This window comes from Micromys minutus, assembly GCF_963924665.1.
Source record: "Micromys minutus genome assembly, chromosome: 11".
NCBI classification, from domain to species: Eukaryota; Metazoa; Chordata; class Mammalia; order Rodentia; family Muridae; genus Micromys; species Micromys minutus.
In genome coordinates, this window is record NC_137980.1 from 12,224,573 (window position 1) to 12,243,394 (window position 18,822).

General features: G+C 38.0%; 1 protein-coding gene across 1 annotated transcript in view; it reads right to left on the reverse strand.

Annotated features, from left to right (window-relative positions):
- Window positions 1-18,822, reverse strand: part of XRCC4 (X-ray repair cross complementing 4) — a gene marked incomplete at its 5' end in the record, with an annotated part of 175,947 nt that overhangs the window by 109,494 nt on the left and 47,631 nt on the right. The window contains 3 exons of the mRNA XM_080924847.1: window positions 182-273; window positions 1,326-1,478; window positions 5,475-5,641. Of these exons, the coding sequence (XP_080780973.1) occupies window positions 182-273; window positions 1,326-1,478; window positions 5,475-5,641 (412 nt within the window). The remainder of the gene's footprint in view (window positions 1-181; window positions 274-1,325; window positions 1,479-5,474; window positions 5,642-18,822) is intronic.

Below are 18,822 nucleotides of genomic sequence, written 5' to 3' on the forward strand. Positions count from 1 at the left end.
TCTAACTGCTGCAGTCTACTGTAAATTTTCATTTTAATGTAATGTTCATAAAGTTCTAGGGTAAGATTTTTTTTATCACATTTATGAAAAAACTTTTTTCATACACGTTTTCAATTTGGTGTCTTAGGAAAGTGATGAACCCATGTGGCACGAGACCCTTAAGTGTCGCCGGCTCTCTCACCTGTGCCCATGGCAGGGTCTCCGCTTTCTTCATCAGTACTGCCATCATAAAGCCCCTCCTCGCCGGGGGTTTTGTCAGAACATGGTGTTTCACTGGAAATAGAGAGAGGCAGAAATGGAAATCACCAATTCATTCTGGCTAACAATCTGACTTACCAGTAAGAAAATACAGAAAATCATTTCTAGAAAGAGTTCTGCTTAGACAGACACAGAGTGAGTATGTGACTTAGATGAAATCAATTAAAGTCTAAGTCCCTTAAAAGAAAGAGGTTTTATTTTAGTTACTGAGTGGTGGTAAAAGTTTCCTACTAATTACTGAATGAGTTTATCCCATTTTACTCGTTAATTTAAACACTATTCCACATGTTACCTCATGGGCATGCTGGACACGGGAATGATTTGAAAGCAGTATTAAATTTCACTAGATTTGCCCCAAAAGGAGGCTCAGAGAGCATATATCAGTGTTTAGTACCACATTCGAGTAGTGCTCTGTACCAGACATAAAAAATAAAAAGCTGAAATTAAATGGTACTTTCTTTATACTATGTTATACTAAACCTATGCTTTTCAGATCCAAGGCAACAGAATCAGATCTGTATGAGTGAATGATTAAACACACTTGAAATTACCCAAACTTATACTAGCCACTTTTAACCTATAATTTTCTCCATATGAATCAAGTGTACACACACTTTAAAAGGGGGAAGGCACTGCCACCCACACCTTGACCATAATAGGATGAAATGACATACTTTCATCAGACAATGGTGAATACACTACAGGACTTAGCACTCACTAGCTGGATCTAAAGTGGACATTGCTTAGATGTTAGGATTACAGATGTACAAACAACTTGCAGCCTTGGAGGAGGCGAAAAGTTTTGTTAACTAATATATTTCTTACTTCATAATGTCTAAAAACTAAATAAATTAAATAATAGATGAATATCTAAGAATTAAATAAGTTTCGTATCTATGACTGTATGTTGTATTTCAAAGCAAACTAGGGGTGGCAAACATACTTATCCAAGCTACGGTGTCTACACACGCTACAAAAAATTATGAAAAGTAGACACCCAATGTTGCAAGTCTGGAAAGACATTCTACTGGATTTACAGCTCTTATCCAAGAGCAAAAGGATGCTACCTTTCATGATTTGTACTCTGCTCCAGCTGCTGGACTTCATTTAGCAACTTATGCAGGCTTCGGATCTTTGTTTTCTTCTCATTCAGCACCAAGATAAATCTTTGATACAAATCGGCCTCCAAGGCTTCTTTCGCACTCACACATTTCTCAAATCTAATAATTTAAAGAAGTGAACAAATTACAAGAATAGCAAAATCTATTCTCAAGAATAAAAACACTTCTGGGGGAATCACCAGCCCTGATCTCAGCTATATTGTGATAAAAACTTCATGGTATTGGTACAGAGATAGGCAGGTAGATCAATGGAACAGAATCGAGGACCCAGAAATGAACCGACACACCTATGGTCACTTGATCTCTGACAAACGAGTTAAAATTATCCAATGGAAAAAAGACACCATTTTCAACAGATGATATTGGTTCAACTGACAGTCAGCATGTAGAAGATTGCAAATAAATCCATTCTTATGGCCTTGTATGAAGCTCAAGTCCAAGTGGATCAAGGACTGCCACATAGAACCAGATACACTAAATCTAATAGAAGAGAAAATGGGGAAGAACTTAGAACACATAGACACAGGAGAAACTTCCTGAACAGAGCACAAGTGGCTTATGCTCTATGATCAAGAATAGACAAATGGGTGCTCATACAACTGCAAAGCTTCTGTAATGCAAAAGACATTGTCAATAAGACAAAAATGGCAACCAAAAAATTGGGAAAAGATCTTGACCAACCCTACATCCAATAGAGAGAAAATATCCAATATATACAAAGAACTCAAGGAGTTAAACTCCAGAGAATCAAATGACCCTATTCAAAATGGGGGACAGAGTTAAACAAAAAATTCTCAATTGAAGAACCACGGATGGCAAGAAACATCTAAAGAAATGTCCAACATCCTTAGTCATCAGTGCAAAAACAGATCCAAGGAAAGTTCACACACAAAAAAAATATCCCAAACAAAATAACAAACTGACAGTCCAGAGTAAATAGGAGACACCTGAGCTCGCGCTAATGGCATAGGAATAAGAGAGTGATCATTATATTAACAGTGAGTTCTGGTCCACGTTATATCAGGTCAAGGTTGAGTAACAAGAAAATCTGAATAGCTCAGAGTGGCTCATGATGACTGAGAGGAGCTGGCTAGAGCTGAGAGCATGGAATAAGGCTCCAGGCCAGGAAGCGGATGGCCACAGCTGTCCCTTTGGCTCTCCAAAGACAAGGTTGTCTGCTACTGTTCTTAAACAATCTAATAGCCTGCCATGGAGACACAAAAGTATCCCCGAAGGCCTTTAAACATCAGAGTGAATTCATCTGCAGATAATGTGATTTCACCTTGAAGATGCAGAGACAACGAGAAAGCCTCTGAAGGCTAATTCAGCCATTGCAGTTCAGTGACTGCCTCCTATTGTGGGTTAATGCTGTAACTCAGACGAAAGCCAGAGAACTTCCAAACAAAAGACTTATTCAGTAACACAGAAGTTCAGACGTATTGTTTGAAATAAAGTAGGAAATCCAATGAATAAATACACATAATAACGTCAGAATTCACATACAAGTTTCTAATATTTTCCTTTTGTGTGTTTAAAGTATAAAAAAACAAACACTATAATGAAAAAAAGGAGCAAAACCACAGTTATTGAGCAATAATTAAACAGTAATAGCACGACAATGCTAAGGCCTGTGTATTAAAATTCACAATTTCTATTAATCTGTAATTCCTTACTTCTCCCTCAAACCTTGTGTATTTCTGTCATCTTACAGAGGAGGAGGTTTATATTCAATTCTGATCACAACATTGATACATATTACATTTAAAAATATATATGTAATTCAAGATATATCCCTCTAAAGGAGCAAAAGCAAACTGGGAAAAGAGATCCATTCACTAATCTCATATTCAGTACATAAACAATAGCCTAGAATTCCCCCCCAAAGGATTCCTTCTTCCCAAGATTCGAGTTGTAGGTTCACTCCAATAGCAACGGGTTGTTTGGTGAAAGAGAAGATGCCTGTCTCAGTAATGACATCAGAAAAGATAGCTGGGGAGATTATAAAAGACAACTGACAGGGAATTCCTTGATGCTTTCAGGAAAAAGCCCCTTCTGGAGAGTTGAGAAAGCAAATCACGCACATGTATGCCACGGAATGTGAGGCTCTCTCGTGGGCTCACTACATAGAATGTGGCTCGATCACGGTTTCCCTGCACAGAACTGTGTTCTGCTCGATCACGGTTTCCCTGCACAGAACTGTGTTCTGCTTGCTCACGGTTTCCCTGCACAGAACTGTGTTCTGCTTGCTCACGGTTTCCCTGCACAGACTGTGTTCTGCTTGCTTGTGGTTCACTGTACAGGCTGCAGTCCCCAGGCTCATCTCCATTCCCTACTGCCTGCTACTCAAGGGGTGGAGCCGAATGCTGACAGACAACATTTTTTTCAGCCTCTGACAGACATTGTAATGCAATTGCTTCAAGTACAGAGTACCCTATCTACACTCATTGTGGGCAACTTATAGATCAAATTTCCTATCAATCTAAGGATATTTCAGGGTTTTTCTTGGACTTTAAAATTAAATCTTTTAATTTGTAAGTTATTTTTTATTGATACTCTGTATTTCTCATAACCACAGTTTGTTTCCTACTATTAATTTCATATGTAAAATGGAAAAATATAATCACACAACAGATATAATTCCAAATAATGATTTGCAGTACAGGTATTTGATACTGATTCATAAAAAATGAAAACAAAAATTAAGTTTAGAAAAAGAATTAACTGAATTTCTATATAGGTTTCTAAATATAGAAACAGGTATTTGACTCATTTATCTATATATATATATATATATATATATATATATATATATATATATGAATATAAAAATAGTTGAAAGCTAAGAGAAAACCACAGGTATTCCCTTGATACAAAGTATGAAAGAGAAAGATAACTGGGTATTAGTGATCTAATTTTATGTACATTACCTACATCCATTACTTGTTAAGGGCTTCTTTTAGCTATATATATATATATATATATATATATATATATATATATATATATACATATATATGAATAGCAAACTGTTCAGAATGTACTCTTCAAGGAATTCTTAATGTTCATATAAAGCAATCATAATAGTTGCCCTAAAAACTCACAGGCACCTTTAAATGAGAACCCTGATGTGAAGCCTTTACATAAAAAGAAGGGTTTTTAAAAATTTACTATATAGCACAATTTGTAACATCATTACATATGCATCACTCTGTGCACTGTTATCCAGACAAACACACACACACACACACACACACACACACACATATATATATATATATATATATATATATATATATATATATATATACCATGTTTGCCTCTGTGGGAACATAACCATTTAACACACCCTTTGTGAAACAGAATAATGCAAATTATATATTGTATGAGAGAACATTGTGATTTACATTGTGGAAAATTAAAAATTGAAAAAAATATATCATTCTTATTCATCATTCAAAAAGCAAGTGGCAAATTATGGAAAATGAAAGACTTTTCAACGTCCTGTTCAGTAGCCACAATTACGTCATCATTTAAAAAGGGTTATAGCATGAATTTTCAGTCAGGGAAAATGTCACTAATAGAGCCAAAACACACATCATTTGAAGTAGTCATTATTCACTGATTCCAAACAAAGAGCCCATTGTGGTCATTTACATTTCACATCTCCTTTTGTTAATTATTACTCCTATAAATTAAGCTAAAGTAATCTTCCCTTATAAATACCCCTCTTCTGTGCAAGTGCTGGGGGCTATGCCGGGCCATGTGTACGCTAAGCGCACACTCTCTCTCAGGGCAAAATATTCAAACTGAAGTTTTTATTACTCACGTAGTAACAGGCTGTGATATTCGACCCCCCCATCTTTTCTGACCTTCCTGTTGGCCTCTGTACCAGACAACAAGAGACCTAAGATGGTTAATGCCCTCCTACAGTACAAAACAGCCCCTGATAACTTGGTTGAATAAAATCCTGTAAATGAATACTTAGGAGGGATTTTGTCAAATGCCTGCTCGACATAAGTTGTAACATTATACATCATTAGCCTACGTCTCCAGGAATGAGTGAGCTCAGCGTTTCCTGACGCACTGTGTACACACCGTCCTTGAAGGAGGTTCCAGTCTCTCAGGAGCCTCTCGTTCTCCCTCTGCAGGTGCTCGTTTTGGGCTTGTTTTTCTGCAAGGGTATCCAGGCAGTAACAAATGAGTTCTCCAATGACTTCAGCCGGGTTTGGAACTGTGTCTAGGTTGAAGGAACCAAGTCTGAACTAAAAAAATAAAAATAAAAATAAACAACAGAAAGAAAAAGAGAGAAAGAATTAAAAACATGTTCAGATTTGGAGTACTGCTGAGATTTAATAATGCGGTTTCAACATACTTTCTTCTGAGGGGCAAATGTATGAGACTGAAACTGTACCTACCTTATACAATACAGTAAAGGCAAAGCTGGACCATCCCCTAGTTTCCTATGGCCTTTCTCATATGAATCAACAAATAGGCTAAAACTAATGTCTCTCACTTCCTATTGTAAAAGAAAACAAACATATGCTACCTAATGTGTTTACAAAAGCCTAAGTATCAATGAACCCACTCAGAGTAAGGGACTGTGTTACACATGAGAACTTTTAACCATATGGATGGAAGTATCTTACTATAATCATTGTAATAATTCACAGATGAGCTGCTGGCAAAGAAATATCCAATATCAGGAATAGTTAAAACTTAAAGAGTTAAATTTCAGATGGTAGTTAAAAAAGAAAAGTAGAGACTTAAGAAACTGACAATCTCTAAAACCTACAATATTTTATGTAAAGAGTAACATTTGCTAACAACAATTATAATGGAAGTGGCAACCTGAATACATTTGCAAGAAGTGATAATCTTAAAATAATTTTAAGAGGGAACTTTGAAATGAAGTATTACAATGCATGTAATAGTTATGAAACAAAATGAAACATACACACTAGCTTCTATCTATCTATCTATCTATCTATCTATCTGAATAAATAAGTTTATACCATCATGAGTCACTTATTTGGGGTTTATTTTCAATTTTTGTTTCTAGATTACTACTTTCTAGTATGTTATGTACTTTAGAAAAATATCTCCAAAATGTTTCACTTCTCGGGTTGAAAATTCTGAGACAAAACTAATCACTCAACTTATAGAACAAACAAATAAACAAATGAAACCCATGTATCCAAAACTTACAACCTATGTGAACACTGACTAGTAATTTTAGTAACTTTCTTTATGTAATATCACTTAGATAAACAACACTAAAATGTAAACATCTGTGTATAAGAGTGTTCAACTGGAACATATGGGCAGAAAATAGTTTAACATCGTGGAGACTATGACAAAAGTCTTAAAATATGAATCTTAGATGTTGAGAAACATTTATCCACATTTAATATATAAAGAAACATCAATGCTGTGAACTTGGCACCATCACCAAGCCCCTGGGAGAAGTGTGTCAGTGACACAGGTCACACTGGCCTGCGGATATGTGTGAGGACATAACCATGATTCAGTTAACTGAGATGAGAAAGCCACCCTCTGCAGCGGGGCCTGAGCAGGGGCTCCCCAACAGTAAAAGCATGGGGAAGGAGAGCCCAGCTGCATGTGGGGTATTTTGTCATAGCAACAGAAGATGAAAATAAAACAAATACTTATATTCATTGAGATTACAAACACATTTTGAGGATTACTTTTCTAACCATAAAATATGGGTTTTTAAACTGAAACTTGTCATAATATTTATTAAATTCTTTATTTTATCTCAACTTTTACTGGCTCTTAATGAGGTATCAGACAAACACATTTTCTTTATTTCAATGAGTATACCCATTTGAAAGAAACTCATCTCTTGGGTTAAATAAATTAAGTAATTTATTTAACAAAAGCATAGTTAGACAGAGTAGAAATTCATTATGACTAAATTATTTAACACCACTGTGCCTGGTTTAATTATTTATTTTAAACTTTTAATCAAAGAACAAGAGCATTTAAAATTCTCATGTAATGAAAGATAAGACCATGTAAGAAAGATAAAAGATCAATTAAACTTTAATGACACAAGGAGTATAGAAAATGGACATAAGAGGCAGATGAGGGAGGGAAGGAAGGAAGGGGTACGGGGAGAAAAAAGGGGGTACAGATCAGGTGTGGGAAGAACAGAAGAGATGGTAGATGGCCATGAAAATCTTCAACAGACAAGGGTGAGGAGGCTGGAGTCATGTCCACAATGAGACAGAAACCTGGGATAAGGGAGGAGCCCAAATATCAATGTGGGTGACCTTAGCTGGGATTCACAACACTGGGGATAGGGAACCTGAGGAAGCCAACCTCTGGTGCCAGCCAGAAATCCCAGTGGAGCAATAGGGACACCAAGCCACCCACAAAACTTTCCATCCAGAATTTATGGTGTCTACAAGAAATGCAGGCACAGGGAACGAAGCAGAAAGAGAGGGAATAGCCAACCAAAAACTGGCCCAACTTGAGACCCATCTCATGGGTAAGCACCAGTCCCTAACACTATAAATGACACTCTGTTATGCTGGCAGACAGGAACATGTTGTCCTCTGAGAGGATCCACCCAGCAGCTGACTCAGACAGATAAAGACACCCACAGCCAAACAGTGGATGGAGCTTGGGTCCTCTTGTGAAAGAATAAGAGAAAGGACTGCAGTCTCAAGGGGATAGGATCTGCACAGTAAAACCAACAAAATCAACTAACCTGGACCCCTGGGGCTCTCAGAGACTGACCCACCAACCAAAGAACATACGGAGGCTGAACCTAGGCCTCCCCACACTTATATAGCAGATGTGCAGTTTGGTCTTCATGTGAGTCCCAAACATCTGGAACAGAGGCTATCCCAAAAGCCACTTCACGTACATGAGATATGGTCTAGCTGAGGGACCTTGTCTGTCGTCACTGGAAAATTACCTAGCCTCATGAAGAGTTGATGTGCCAGGGTAAGGGGATGCCCAGGGATGCCCTACCCACTCAGAGGAGAAAGGGAGCAGGGGGATGGGGGAAAATTGAGAGAGGGGGTGACTAGGAGGGGAACAGTGAATGGGATGTAACAGGGAATAAGTACAAAGATAAAATTAAATTTAAAAGGGTGTATAAACTGGAATTAAATTTGAACATGTACCTTTTGAAGCTTCTCCGACCATGAACACACACAAAGTTAAAGGAGCACAATATTTTTCGAGGTGATATAATCAAAAGAAAAAACTAAGCATCTTTCTCACTTATAAGCAGATGACACTTTCTACAGAACACATATCCACAAAGATGCCAGCCTCCCTATGCATATTACAGCTGTCAGAGTGTTGGAAAAGATGTACATTTTTAGGGGAGAAAGGTTTTTTTATGACATGAAACTTTCAAAAATGCCAGGTATAGAAAATATGCCCACACACTGATCTTGAATAAAAAAATCTATAACATACTAATAGAGATAAAACCAAGTTGAAGACAAGTCTTATATAATCTGTCTTAAGCGAAAAAGAACAACTGCTACAAAATTTTTTTTGTTGAAATATCATTAAAATATTAGGAAACTTATAAATGAATACTGTGCATTTTGCCCAGATTCATCCTTCAATCTTTGAGATCCACGCCAACACCTATCTCAACATCATGTTCTCTTTCTTCAAATGAAAAAAAGATCTTGCCTTTACTTCATTATAATATTAATAATAATCTATAAGGATAATTTTTCCTTCAGAGAGTAAGCAATTTCTTACTATGAATTGCTTTCCCTAGTTTCTACTGCTTCTAAGGATATGACTGTATTGGTTATCCCCAACAATAAGACACGATAAAAGACAAGTATCTGAGTATGAAATCCAAAAATAGGATCTCCTCTTAGTGCCCATATTAAGACAAGTATCTGAGTATGGAAACCAAGGGTAGCATCTCCCACCAGTGTCCATATTATCATTGTGTGCTGTCGGAAGGTCTGTGTTCTACATGTGCACAGTGCTCAGCATCAGGACAAGAGTTCTTTTTCACTGTCTGCTGCTGGGCGCACCGTTAGAGATTCACCCAAAAGTGCTGGAATGGGGTTTCATAAAAGCCTCCTGAGAAGAAAACGGTCCCACGGTTTAGCTCTACTTCAAACTCCTCTTCACAACGACCCCAAGTACAGAAAAACGGGGGCATAAGACCATTTAAAAAGAAGTCCTGTTTCCCTTGCCCATGTCACATCACAGCAGACTATGGTGAGGCGAGCTCTCCGTGCTCACCTGCATCCCTGACACCACCTTTACTGTGCTCCCCAGGCAAGGGGCAGGGCCTGCTCTCCCAAGGGCTGAGACTGATGGGGCAAGGCATGTGGGAGAGCTGGAGGTCATGTGAGCAGAATAGGAATGCCTACAACCTCCAGCCGCAGCACTCAGAAGAGGCCCTACACCTCCCCTGGGCCACACAACAGAGCTGGCCTTGGTGGTGGCCTTGGTGGCAAAGATGAAGGTGAGCCTGGTTGAAGAGCATGGGTGCAGGAGATTGGCCAGCTGTGGCATTGGGTGAGCGAGTCTGAGGCAGAACAGGAAAGCCAGCCTCAGTAGTATGGGTACAGAAACAGTGGGCTTATTAACTCGCCCTTCTCCTGGGCCCAGGGTAGTCTAGGCCTTCGAGTTGGACCTTCTCAGTATCTACCCCATCTATGATTTGCTGGAGTGTATGAAAGGGGAGGTCCTGCTGATCCAAAGCTGCAGGGTCTCCATGACACAGGCTAACACAGGACACGGGAGAGGAGGCCCTGGAGGATTCAGTATAGACAGAAGAACGGAAACCACAGGCCTGAACGCAGAGCAATGACTCATTGCAGTGAATATCTGCATTGAACTCGTGAACAAATGGTTGTGCTGTGGGACATACTGTGCCATACACAGCTTCCAGGACAAGACCGGTTTTCTTTCTTTTTTTTTTTTTTTTTTTTCTATCTTACTTTATTTTGTTCTGTGGGTAAGAATTGCAAGGGCATAGGGTAGATATGAAGGAAGGGAAATGAGTTGGATTAGGGTACATGATGTGAAATTCACAAGGAATCAATAAAATGTTAAAAGAGGAGAGGACCACAAAGAAGTTCATACAAAACTATGCTATATTGTTGCATTAATTTAATTATTTTTTACTTGGTTTAGTCCAAGCTGGCAAAAAAAAAAAAAAAAAAAAAAAAAAAAAAAAAAAAAAAAAAAAGCTGTGATCAAATTACATTTTAAGGGTTATCATGGTGCAGGTCTTTAATCCCAATACTAAGCAAGTGGGGTAGAAGGATCTCTGTAAGTAAGTTCCAGGACAGCCAGGACTACATTGTGAGACCTTATCTCAGAAAAACAGAGCAACAACAAAATACATTGTTTATAAGTATGAAACTCCAATGGAAAAATATAATCAGTCTCACACACACACACACACACACACACACACACACACACACACACATACACACACACACATGACTTTTGATAGGCCCTAAAGCACCTGGAATAACAACTATTCTTAACCAACAAGCGAACTGGTGCCTAGGAGTATCTGGACAACCAAAATTGATTCCATGTTTTCTGTATGCTTTGTTTTTTATTCTTCTTTAGACTAAAAAAGAACATGAAGGGTGGGCAGGGAGTTAGAAAATATGAGAAAAATAGGGGCAGAGAAAGAATGCAATCAAAATATAGTGTATGAAAAACTCAAATAATAATTTAATAATTTAAATTTTTTATTGTTCTTTCACTACTGAGTTTTGATGAACATATCCCCAACATTGTTTTTTATTTTATGTCAGTGAAATGAAAAGTAAAAATCAGGGACAGTAAGTACCAAAACAATAAAATGAAATAAATCCTGCTAATTCCACATGTCATATCCCCACAACTAGAATCCAATGCCAAAATATGTAGTGCTCTCATCTTCCATCTGGGTTAACAAAGCAGCTACTTTAAAGTGCTAAGTATTATTGGCTTTGGACTTCATTAAATTGAAATACTTCTATAATAATGAGTACTTTGCTATGTGACTTGCAAACCACAGTCAGTTTACACGGGGTTTTGGTTCCAGGACTACTCTCAGATATCAAGCAACATATATCAGAATATGTTTGTGTATAGCACATGTTCTTTTCCATACTGAACATCATCCCCAACTGTTACAATACTCAACAAAATACAAAAGGAATGCAAGAAGATAGTATGCTACATTAATTAGAGAAAATAGGAAAATCAGTAAGGGTTTAATTCGGGTGAAATGTTTTCAGTTATTTTCAGCTCTGGCTTGGTGGCATCCATACAGGTGGAACACAGCCACTGGGGTGTTAACCTCCAGCATCATTTACTGCATTAAGAGAGTGTCAGGTCGTTAGTGAGGCACACAACTGAGTACATACGTGACGATGCTTCTAGAGACAGTGCACTGAGGAAGGAGGACTATCCCTGGAGTAGGAGGTACCACCCTGGAGAGAAAGAGTGAAAAAAAGTGGTGAGAGGAAGAGGGAGAGAGAGAGAGAGCAGGGGGGGGTGGAACAGAGCAATCAGCTGTCCCGATGAGGAAACAACATAAGAGGAGAAAGAGACAAGAAAGGAAGCATACCCACGTGTAATCAGTTACTTTTCACGCCACAGTGACCAAACACCCAAAAAGAAACACCTGATGCTAGGAAGGCTTTTTTTCTTCATGGGTATAGATGGTTATAACACTGATTTCCTCCATTCTGAAACATTACATTTTCCACCTGTTGGCTATGTTTAATGAAAATCGTAAATTCCCGAGACAAATATTTTCTAGGAGCAATGATTAACTTTAGTTCACCATTTCAGAGGTTTGTTAGAGGCTATGGCCATGTGACTCCACAGCTTCCTGGACATGAGCTGACAGCCTGAAACACGGCACATCTTGCAGGGCACGCTTGCCAGTTACCCACTTCCTCCTAACAGGGACCTCCTACTCTCCACCACTGACCAACACTGCAACTATATCGTAAACGCAAAAGGTCACCAATGGTGGGTTAAACCAGAGGCCACAGAATGGATCATTTTCCAAAAGTATTATAGCTAACAAGCAAGCCATCCTATGGCCTGCATTTCCTATTCCAGCTGTACCTATATAATCGTCAGTATAGGCTCATACCTATAATGCCAGTACAGAGAAGGCTGGGGCCAGGAAATCGTTACATTTCTATGAGTTCATCTTGGGCTACAAAGTAAATTCAGGTGGGCTTGGACTAAAAATAAAAAAAAAAAAACCCGGTGTCAAGCAATTAATTATTTTTATTTCCTTAGTTAGCTTTGCCATTGCTTATTTCTGACTCATACTGTCCTACAAACAGTACAATACCCTCGGAAGGTTTATAAGTCTAAACATGTGTGCAATTACCCCTTCAGTCTTGTTATGCTGGGACTGTCCAAACAAGCTTATGCTATATGGCAAATATAAATCTCTACTTTAGAAGGCCTATTTGTAATGGGTTCCTGAATAATGTACTGCAGACCCTAGGTTCTGAACATGGTATGGGTATATTTCATGAGAGAATCAAGATCTGCATCAAAACATTCCCCATTATTTTATAACTGCTTATAAATGCGCACACACACACATCCTGTGAGGACGGTTGAGTACTCACTTTCGTCACTCAGATTTTGATATGCCTTTTGAACAAGGTTTATTACTTTAACACAGTAGCCTTCCAGAGTTACAGACAATACTAAGAACTTCCTAGGAAGGCAATCACTGCTTCTGGTGTTTCTGCTGCACAGTGTGTGTCTCTCACAGAAACTGTGAAACAGCAAACAATGGGCAGAAGTCATACAATGTACCAAAACACCAAACCATGAGGTACTTCAAGAGTATAACTTAACAGTGCACAGCATACAATGCCAATGATCGTTTTTCTCTGTAATCAACTAGTTTACTGGTAAAGAACATTTTTTCAGGCTAGTGATAATATTTTCTAGACAAATGTATACAGCATAAAACACACACACAGAGACTATAAAAATCTCCCCCTCCCTCTATGAGACTCTAACACACTTCCACCATCTGTGCCACTGTTAGGATTGAACTCCATTTACCTGATAAAAGCACATGAATATTAGAAGCCACTGCACAGATATTACAGGCTTTTCAGACACAGAAATTTACACTGTAATTACCTAAGGGCAGTCTGAAACCTAGCACTGTTAATGGCAACATGCCCTACTTCACCTAGAGACAGAGGAATGAACACAAATGAATACCTCGGCAGACACACATTTCAACAAACACCTGCCTTTTCTCAAGGCTGAGAAGAAAATATGGAGCATAATAAATAGTGACCATGAATTGAATGAAATTTTCTTGCCTAAAATATCTTTTTAAAGGTTCGCTCTCAGAGGCCTCAGGTCAGGCAGCGCTAAACTGCACTTAAGCAGCTCTCGTCCCGTCATTATAAACTCTGGGATTAAATACAGCGTAAAAACAAACAGTCAAGGCCTAGTTTCTAGCACTAGGCAAAGGAAAAAGAACAGAAACTGAATGCTATTCAAAGAGGGTGACATCCTTATTTGTGTGACTTTTGCCATGGGGCCCAGGCCAGTCCACAGAGAAGACGCTGGACCTCAAGTTGAAATATTACTTCCTGTCTACAAGGGCCAAAGCATGGAGTGTATATTCACACAGCAACAGTCATTGCCAGAGAAACAGAGATACACAAGTACACAAACAAGAGAAGAACTCAGCCAAAAGGAAACAAAATAGAGGCTATGAAAATTTAAAGGTAATTATTCTAAAAAATTAGTGGATTATTTCAAATTTTAATTTTAAAAGCATAATCGTGAACCAAAGTAACTCATATGAACACAATTACTAAACTTCAGAACACTCGGAACAAAAAGTATATTCTACAAACTCCCACGGAAATAAAAGGGGCTGCATGTGAAGGATCGGGATTATGACATTTGATTTCTGTTGCAAAGATGGAAACTAGAAAGCACTTAATATTCTGACAGAAGCCATATGACAATATGTTGAGTCCTGATGAAGTAACACATTTTTCTTTTTCTATCCAGAGAGTTGTAACAAAATACTTCAAACTACTATTTTATAAGCAAGAGAAGCACATTGCTCATACTGATAAAAAGTCCAAAATGAAGGACCAGCACACTCACTGGCAAGGGCTTTTCCTCACAAGAGATACCTTTCAACTGTGTCCACAAATGGTGAAAAGATAACCAACTAGTAGGTCTCTCAGGCTCCTCTGTTAAGGGCATTAAACCCATTAGTGAAGACATAATTTAGGCCTGATTTAATACTACCATATTAGCGATCAAAAAGTAACATGTAAAATTTTACAAAATAAACCCTTTTAGATCACAGCAATATAAAAGGAAAACAACATGGAATTCAGTGCAAAAGAAAAAATGAATTAATCTTCAAAGTGATGGTTAGTCTGTATATATGTACTAAATTCTTTCCTCAAGCACCTTCAGTTTCTTGTACTGTTTTATAATGATAAATTTTAGTGACAATTTAATATTTAGCCCTAGGTTTATTTGGGCATTATATCTTTTAATCATTTTGCATGTCCTTTTAAAATTCATAACATGAAAACACATGAAGAATTTAACATGGTACTTTTTCTTGTAGATGTAAGCATGAGTTCATTTTCACCAAGGAAAAAATAAGTTGGCTCTTGCTCTGTGTTCTTTAGGAGAAAGAAGTTGCATGTGCCATTTGGGAGGGACTTCAATGTGCACAGGAGGATATTGTGTGCTGAGTCACTGTGGAGTGTGCTCGTTATCGCCCAGGTCACTACCACACGCCTGCACGTCATTCACTACTGGCTCTCACAATCAGTATTTCCAATTTTACTTGGCTTCAGTTGTGGGAATAGAACAAATTCCAAGTAGACGCTTAACACCAACCTCAACAATGATTCGTTCCAATTTTAATCAATGTAAACACCAGACTTCAGAGTCCAAATGAGGAAAGGGGTGCTGGGGAAACGGTAGGAATGGTCCATTCCCATCATCAGCCTCTCTTGGAACAAATCTCACTGTTGTTGATTAGCCTCTTCCCTGCTTCAGACATCCTCGCCTTTACCACCCTCCTTACCGTTTTTCTACATTAGTGAGGAGATGTGGCCTCCTAGCTTTTGATCATTCAATGATCCCGCAGATTCCTGACTCACACACTCCTCTGCGCATTCTAAGTATGCTTCCCCTTTCCAGCTTCTTTCCTTAAATAATCCATGGTCACAGTTGCTCAATTTACATCTCATGAATTCCGTTTACCAGCGGTAAGTGGATAATGTTAGACCAACCTGATTCTTACAGGGCCATTACTATGACTTGAGTCTCTCTTGTTCTCTATGAATAGTGCAAATGGAGAGTCTCTGGTCGTAGTGAGTTCCTACAGAGTTGTATCCACAAACTTTAACACCCTATCCATATTTTTTTTAATTATTCTTGCCATAAGAACTTATAGCAGACAAAATTTGGTTGCAAACAGAGGGAATAAGTTTATGCTTAAAAGCAGGATCTAGTAAACATGTGATCAGTTTAAGTCTCATTAACCTCACACAGTTCTCCAGTTCTCGCCTAACATTTCAGGTCAAGTTTCTGCTCCCCGCTCCCCATTTCACTCTACATTCTCCAGTGAAATACTTGAGCAAAGTATGTAAGGAACCCTTACTGTTCAAAGCCAGAGGACAAGTCACGGTGTTTATTTTATGTTGAAGCATTGCCTTGGCCTCAGTGGCTCCTCGTTGGCCTGGTTTCTATCCTGTACTGCTTCTTATCAGTGCCCCTGGAAGTCTGCTATTTTTGGATCAGTATTCTTGATTTCAGTTCCTCTTCTTTCTCTCTACTATCTGTCAGTGATCTCAAGTACCCTGGAGGGTTTTCCTATTGGTGGCACGCTGAGAACTGCCAAGCCTGTATCACGAGGTTAGACCACCAAAGTGTCTCTGATTATATGTCCCATAACATATACAAATTGATATCTGAAACTAAGCTACTCTCACCCCAGGAGACTATTGCCCCTCTAGTAATCAAAAAAAAAAAAAAAGAAAAAAAGAAAAAGAAAAAAAAGAAAAAAAAAACCTTTTCTCAACAAGGAAACCAAATTAGCCTGTAGCCTGAGCCTTCTTCTCTTACTGTGACTGGGCATCACAACACCGGGGTTTGTCACTTCTACATCCTAAGCACTTCAAGCCTGTGTGTCTCCCTCTATCTCGGTGGCTTCTCTTAGGGCCGGTTCTAGTCCACGACGTGTGCAGGGCTAGAACTACAGTCCAACTGCACTCGCTGCCCCTCTCTGTCCTTTGCTTCACTTTACTTTGACAAACCTGTCTCAAATCAGACTTCAAATTCAAACTTAGGAGTCTAAACCCCTTTCCTGCCTAAGCTGTGAGGCTGTGATGGCTGTTGTCTGCTGACCTTCTGCGACTGAGCTCCCACTTCCCAAAGGCACAGCCATTCCTCCTCTCTGCCACACATTAATATTTTTTCCCATGCTCTGTGACAGATGGACAGTTCTGTAATCCTTCCAAATTATTTTCATTCTAGGATCCTAGTGACTCTGAGTATAGAGAAAAGCTATCTTCAGGGACAGCTCCACTAGGACTGAATAAAGCATACTCATTATGTTTTCAATGTCCTTGAAACAGTATCTCTTATAAAGGAAAAATCGATGAATAAAGGTTTGTAGCAACACACTGATAATTTATTGCTTTCCTATTCAATAGGCTGAGAGGAATATAATAAAATATCCTTCCCCAGAATAGTGAATACAAAAATAGTAAGGTTCAAACTTTTGAACACATCATTTCTGAGGCATAAATGTTCGTCTCCAGGATTTCAGAGTTCTAGTTATACTGCAGGGTCTGTATTTGCATCACAGTGTTGGCTTAAGTTCTGTACCATTACTAACACTGCTACCAAATGCTTTCACTCTGATAAGACAACAGTCAACTCCCATATAAAACAGAGAAACTTGCAGATTTAACACTCAAATCCCAAGAAGTCTTTAGAAACAAGGTCTGAAATAACTTCCTAGACTAAAACTGTTATCATTATATGCTTATACCTGTTATAACACCATTAAAATTAATAAAATTGAGTAGAATGTATTGTCATTTCATTGATCTTGCTATCAAGGATGAATTTGGAGTATTTTATGTGCCTATTTTCTCTTTAAAAATCACTTATAGATATATATTGTTATAAGTTAGACTAAATAAAGGAAGACAGCATATATAACTATAGTAACATTGACAGTGGGTTCCAAATATCCTTGGTTTCTTTAGGAAAACCTTCCACAGCCTTCATATACTACTATGTACCCAAAATCTTGCTTGCTCTTTCCTTCCTTCCTTCCTTCCTTCCTTTTTTCTTTTCTTTCTCTCTTCTCTCTTCTCTTCTCTTCTCTTCTCTTCTCTTCTCTTCTCTTCTCTTCTCTTCTCTCTCTCTCTCTCTCTCTCTCTCTCTCTCTCTCTCTCTCTCTCTCTTCCTCCTCCTCCTCCTCCTCCTCCTCTTCTTCTTCTTCTTCTTCCTTTTCTTCTTCTTCTTCTTCTTCCTCTTCTCATATGAACAATTCATTAGCAGATAATAATCTGAGAACTCCTGTTCATAGAGAGCAAAGACAACAACCTGCTTCTTGCATGTACATCAAAAAACATAGGACAACATGCTCAGTCACCCATATTCATTACAGATACAAAAAAAATCTCTGAACAACTGTGTTCTGAGTCCAGAGGCCTTCATTCCACCTTGCTCTTCTGGCCGAGTGTTTGATATGTTGAGTAGTGATCAGTCTGGGCAACGAACATGGCAATGTATGGACAGGATTTATCTTGGTCAGCCTTTACCTTCCATCTACAACTTAATTCTTGCCAAAAAGATCAATGACATGGATAAACTTATCACCAAACAATGTAAAGAAATGGTATGGAACACATACATTGTTTCCTAAAGCTACTTGAGGTCCAAGGCTGATTTAATATTCTTCATTTTTTTTTTCCTTATATTTGGCAGTTTTGTACAGGACCACATGGAATTGTTGTTGGGTTTAGTTTTTTGTTTTGTTATACAATTACCAAGTTCCATGAAAGATGCCTGAATTCTTTAACAATGTAGTACTAACACCAGAATGTAGTTATTAGTTAGATAAAAATTAATAAATTTACACTAAAGTCATTGATAAGACATTTAAAATGATTAATACATATTATATTTAAAACTAATCAACTAACTGTGCTAAGATGACACCATTAGTTCATTTTCAATAGTAATATTTACATACTTGTGAAGGCCATTACTATTTCAATTATAAAATGGAAATTATATATTTCCAAATATTTTTATTAATGAAGAACAATAAAATCTATAATTTTAGTTTCAATCAGTTTGTTTATAAGAAGTAGAAATAGAAAGAAAGTAGGAAAAAGAAATCTGAAAACTGTAC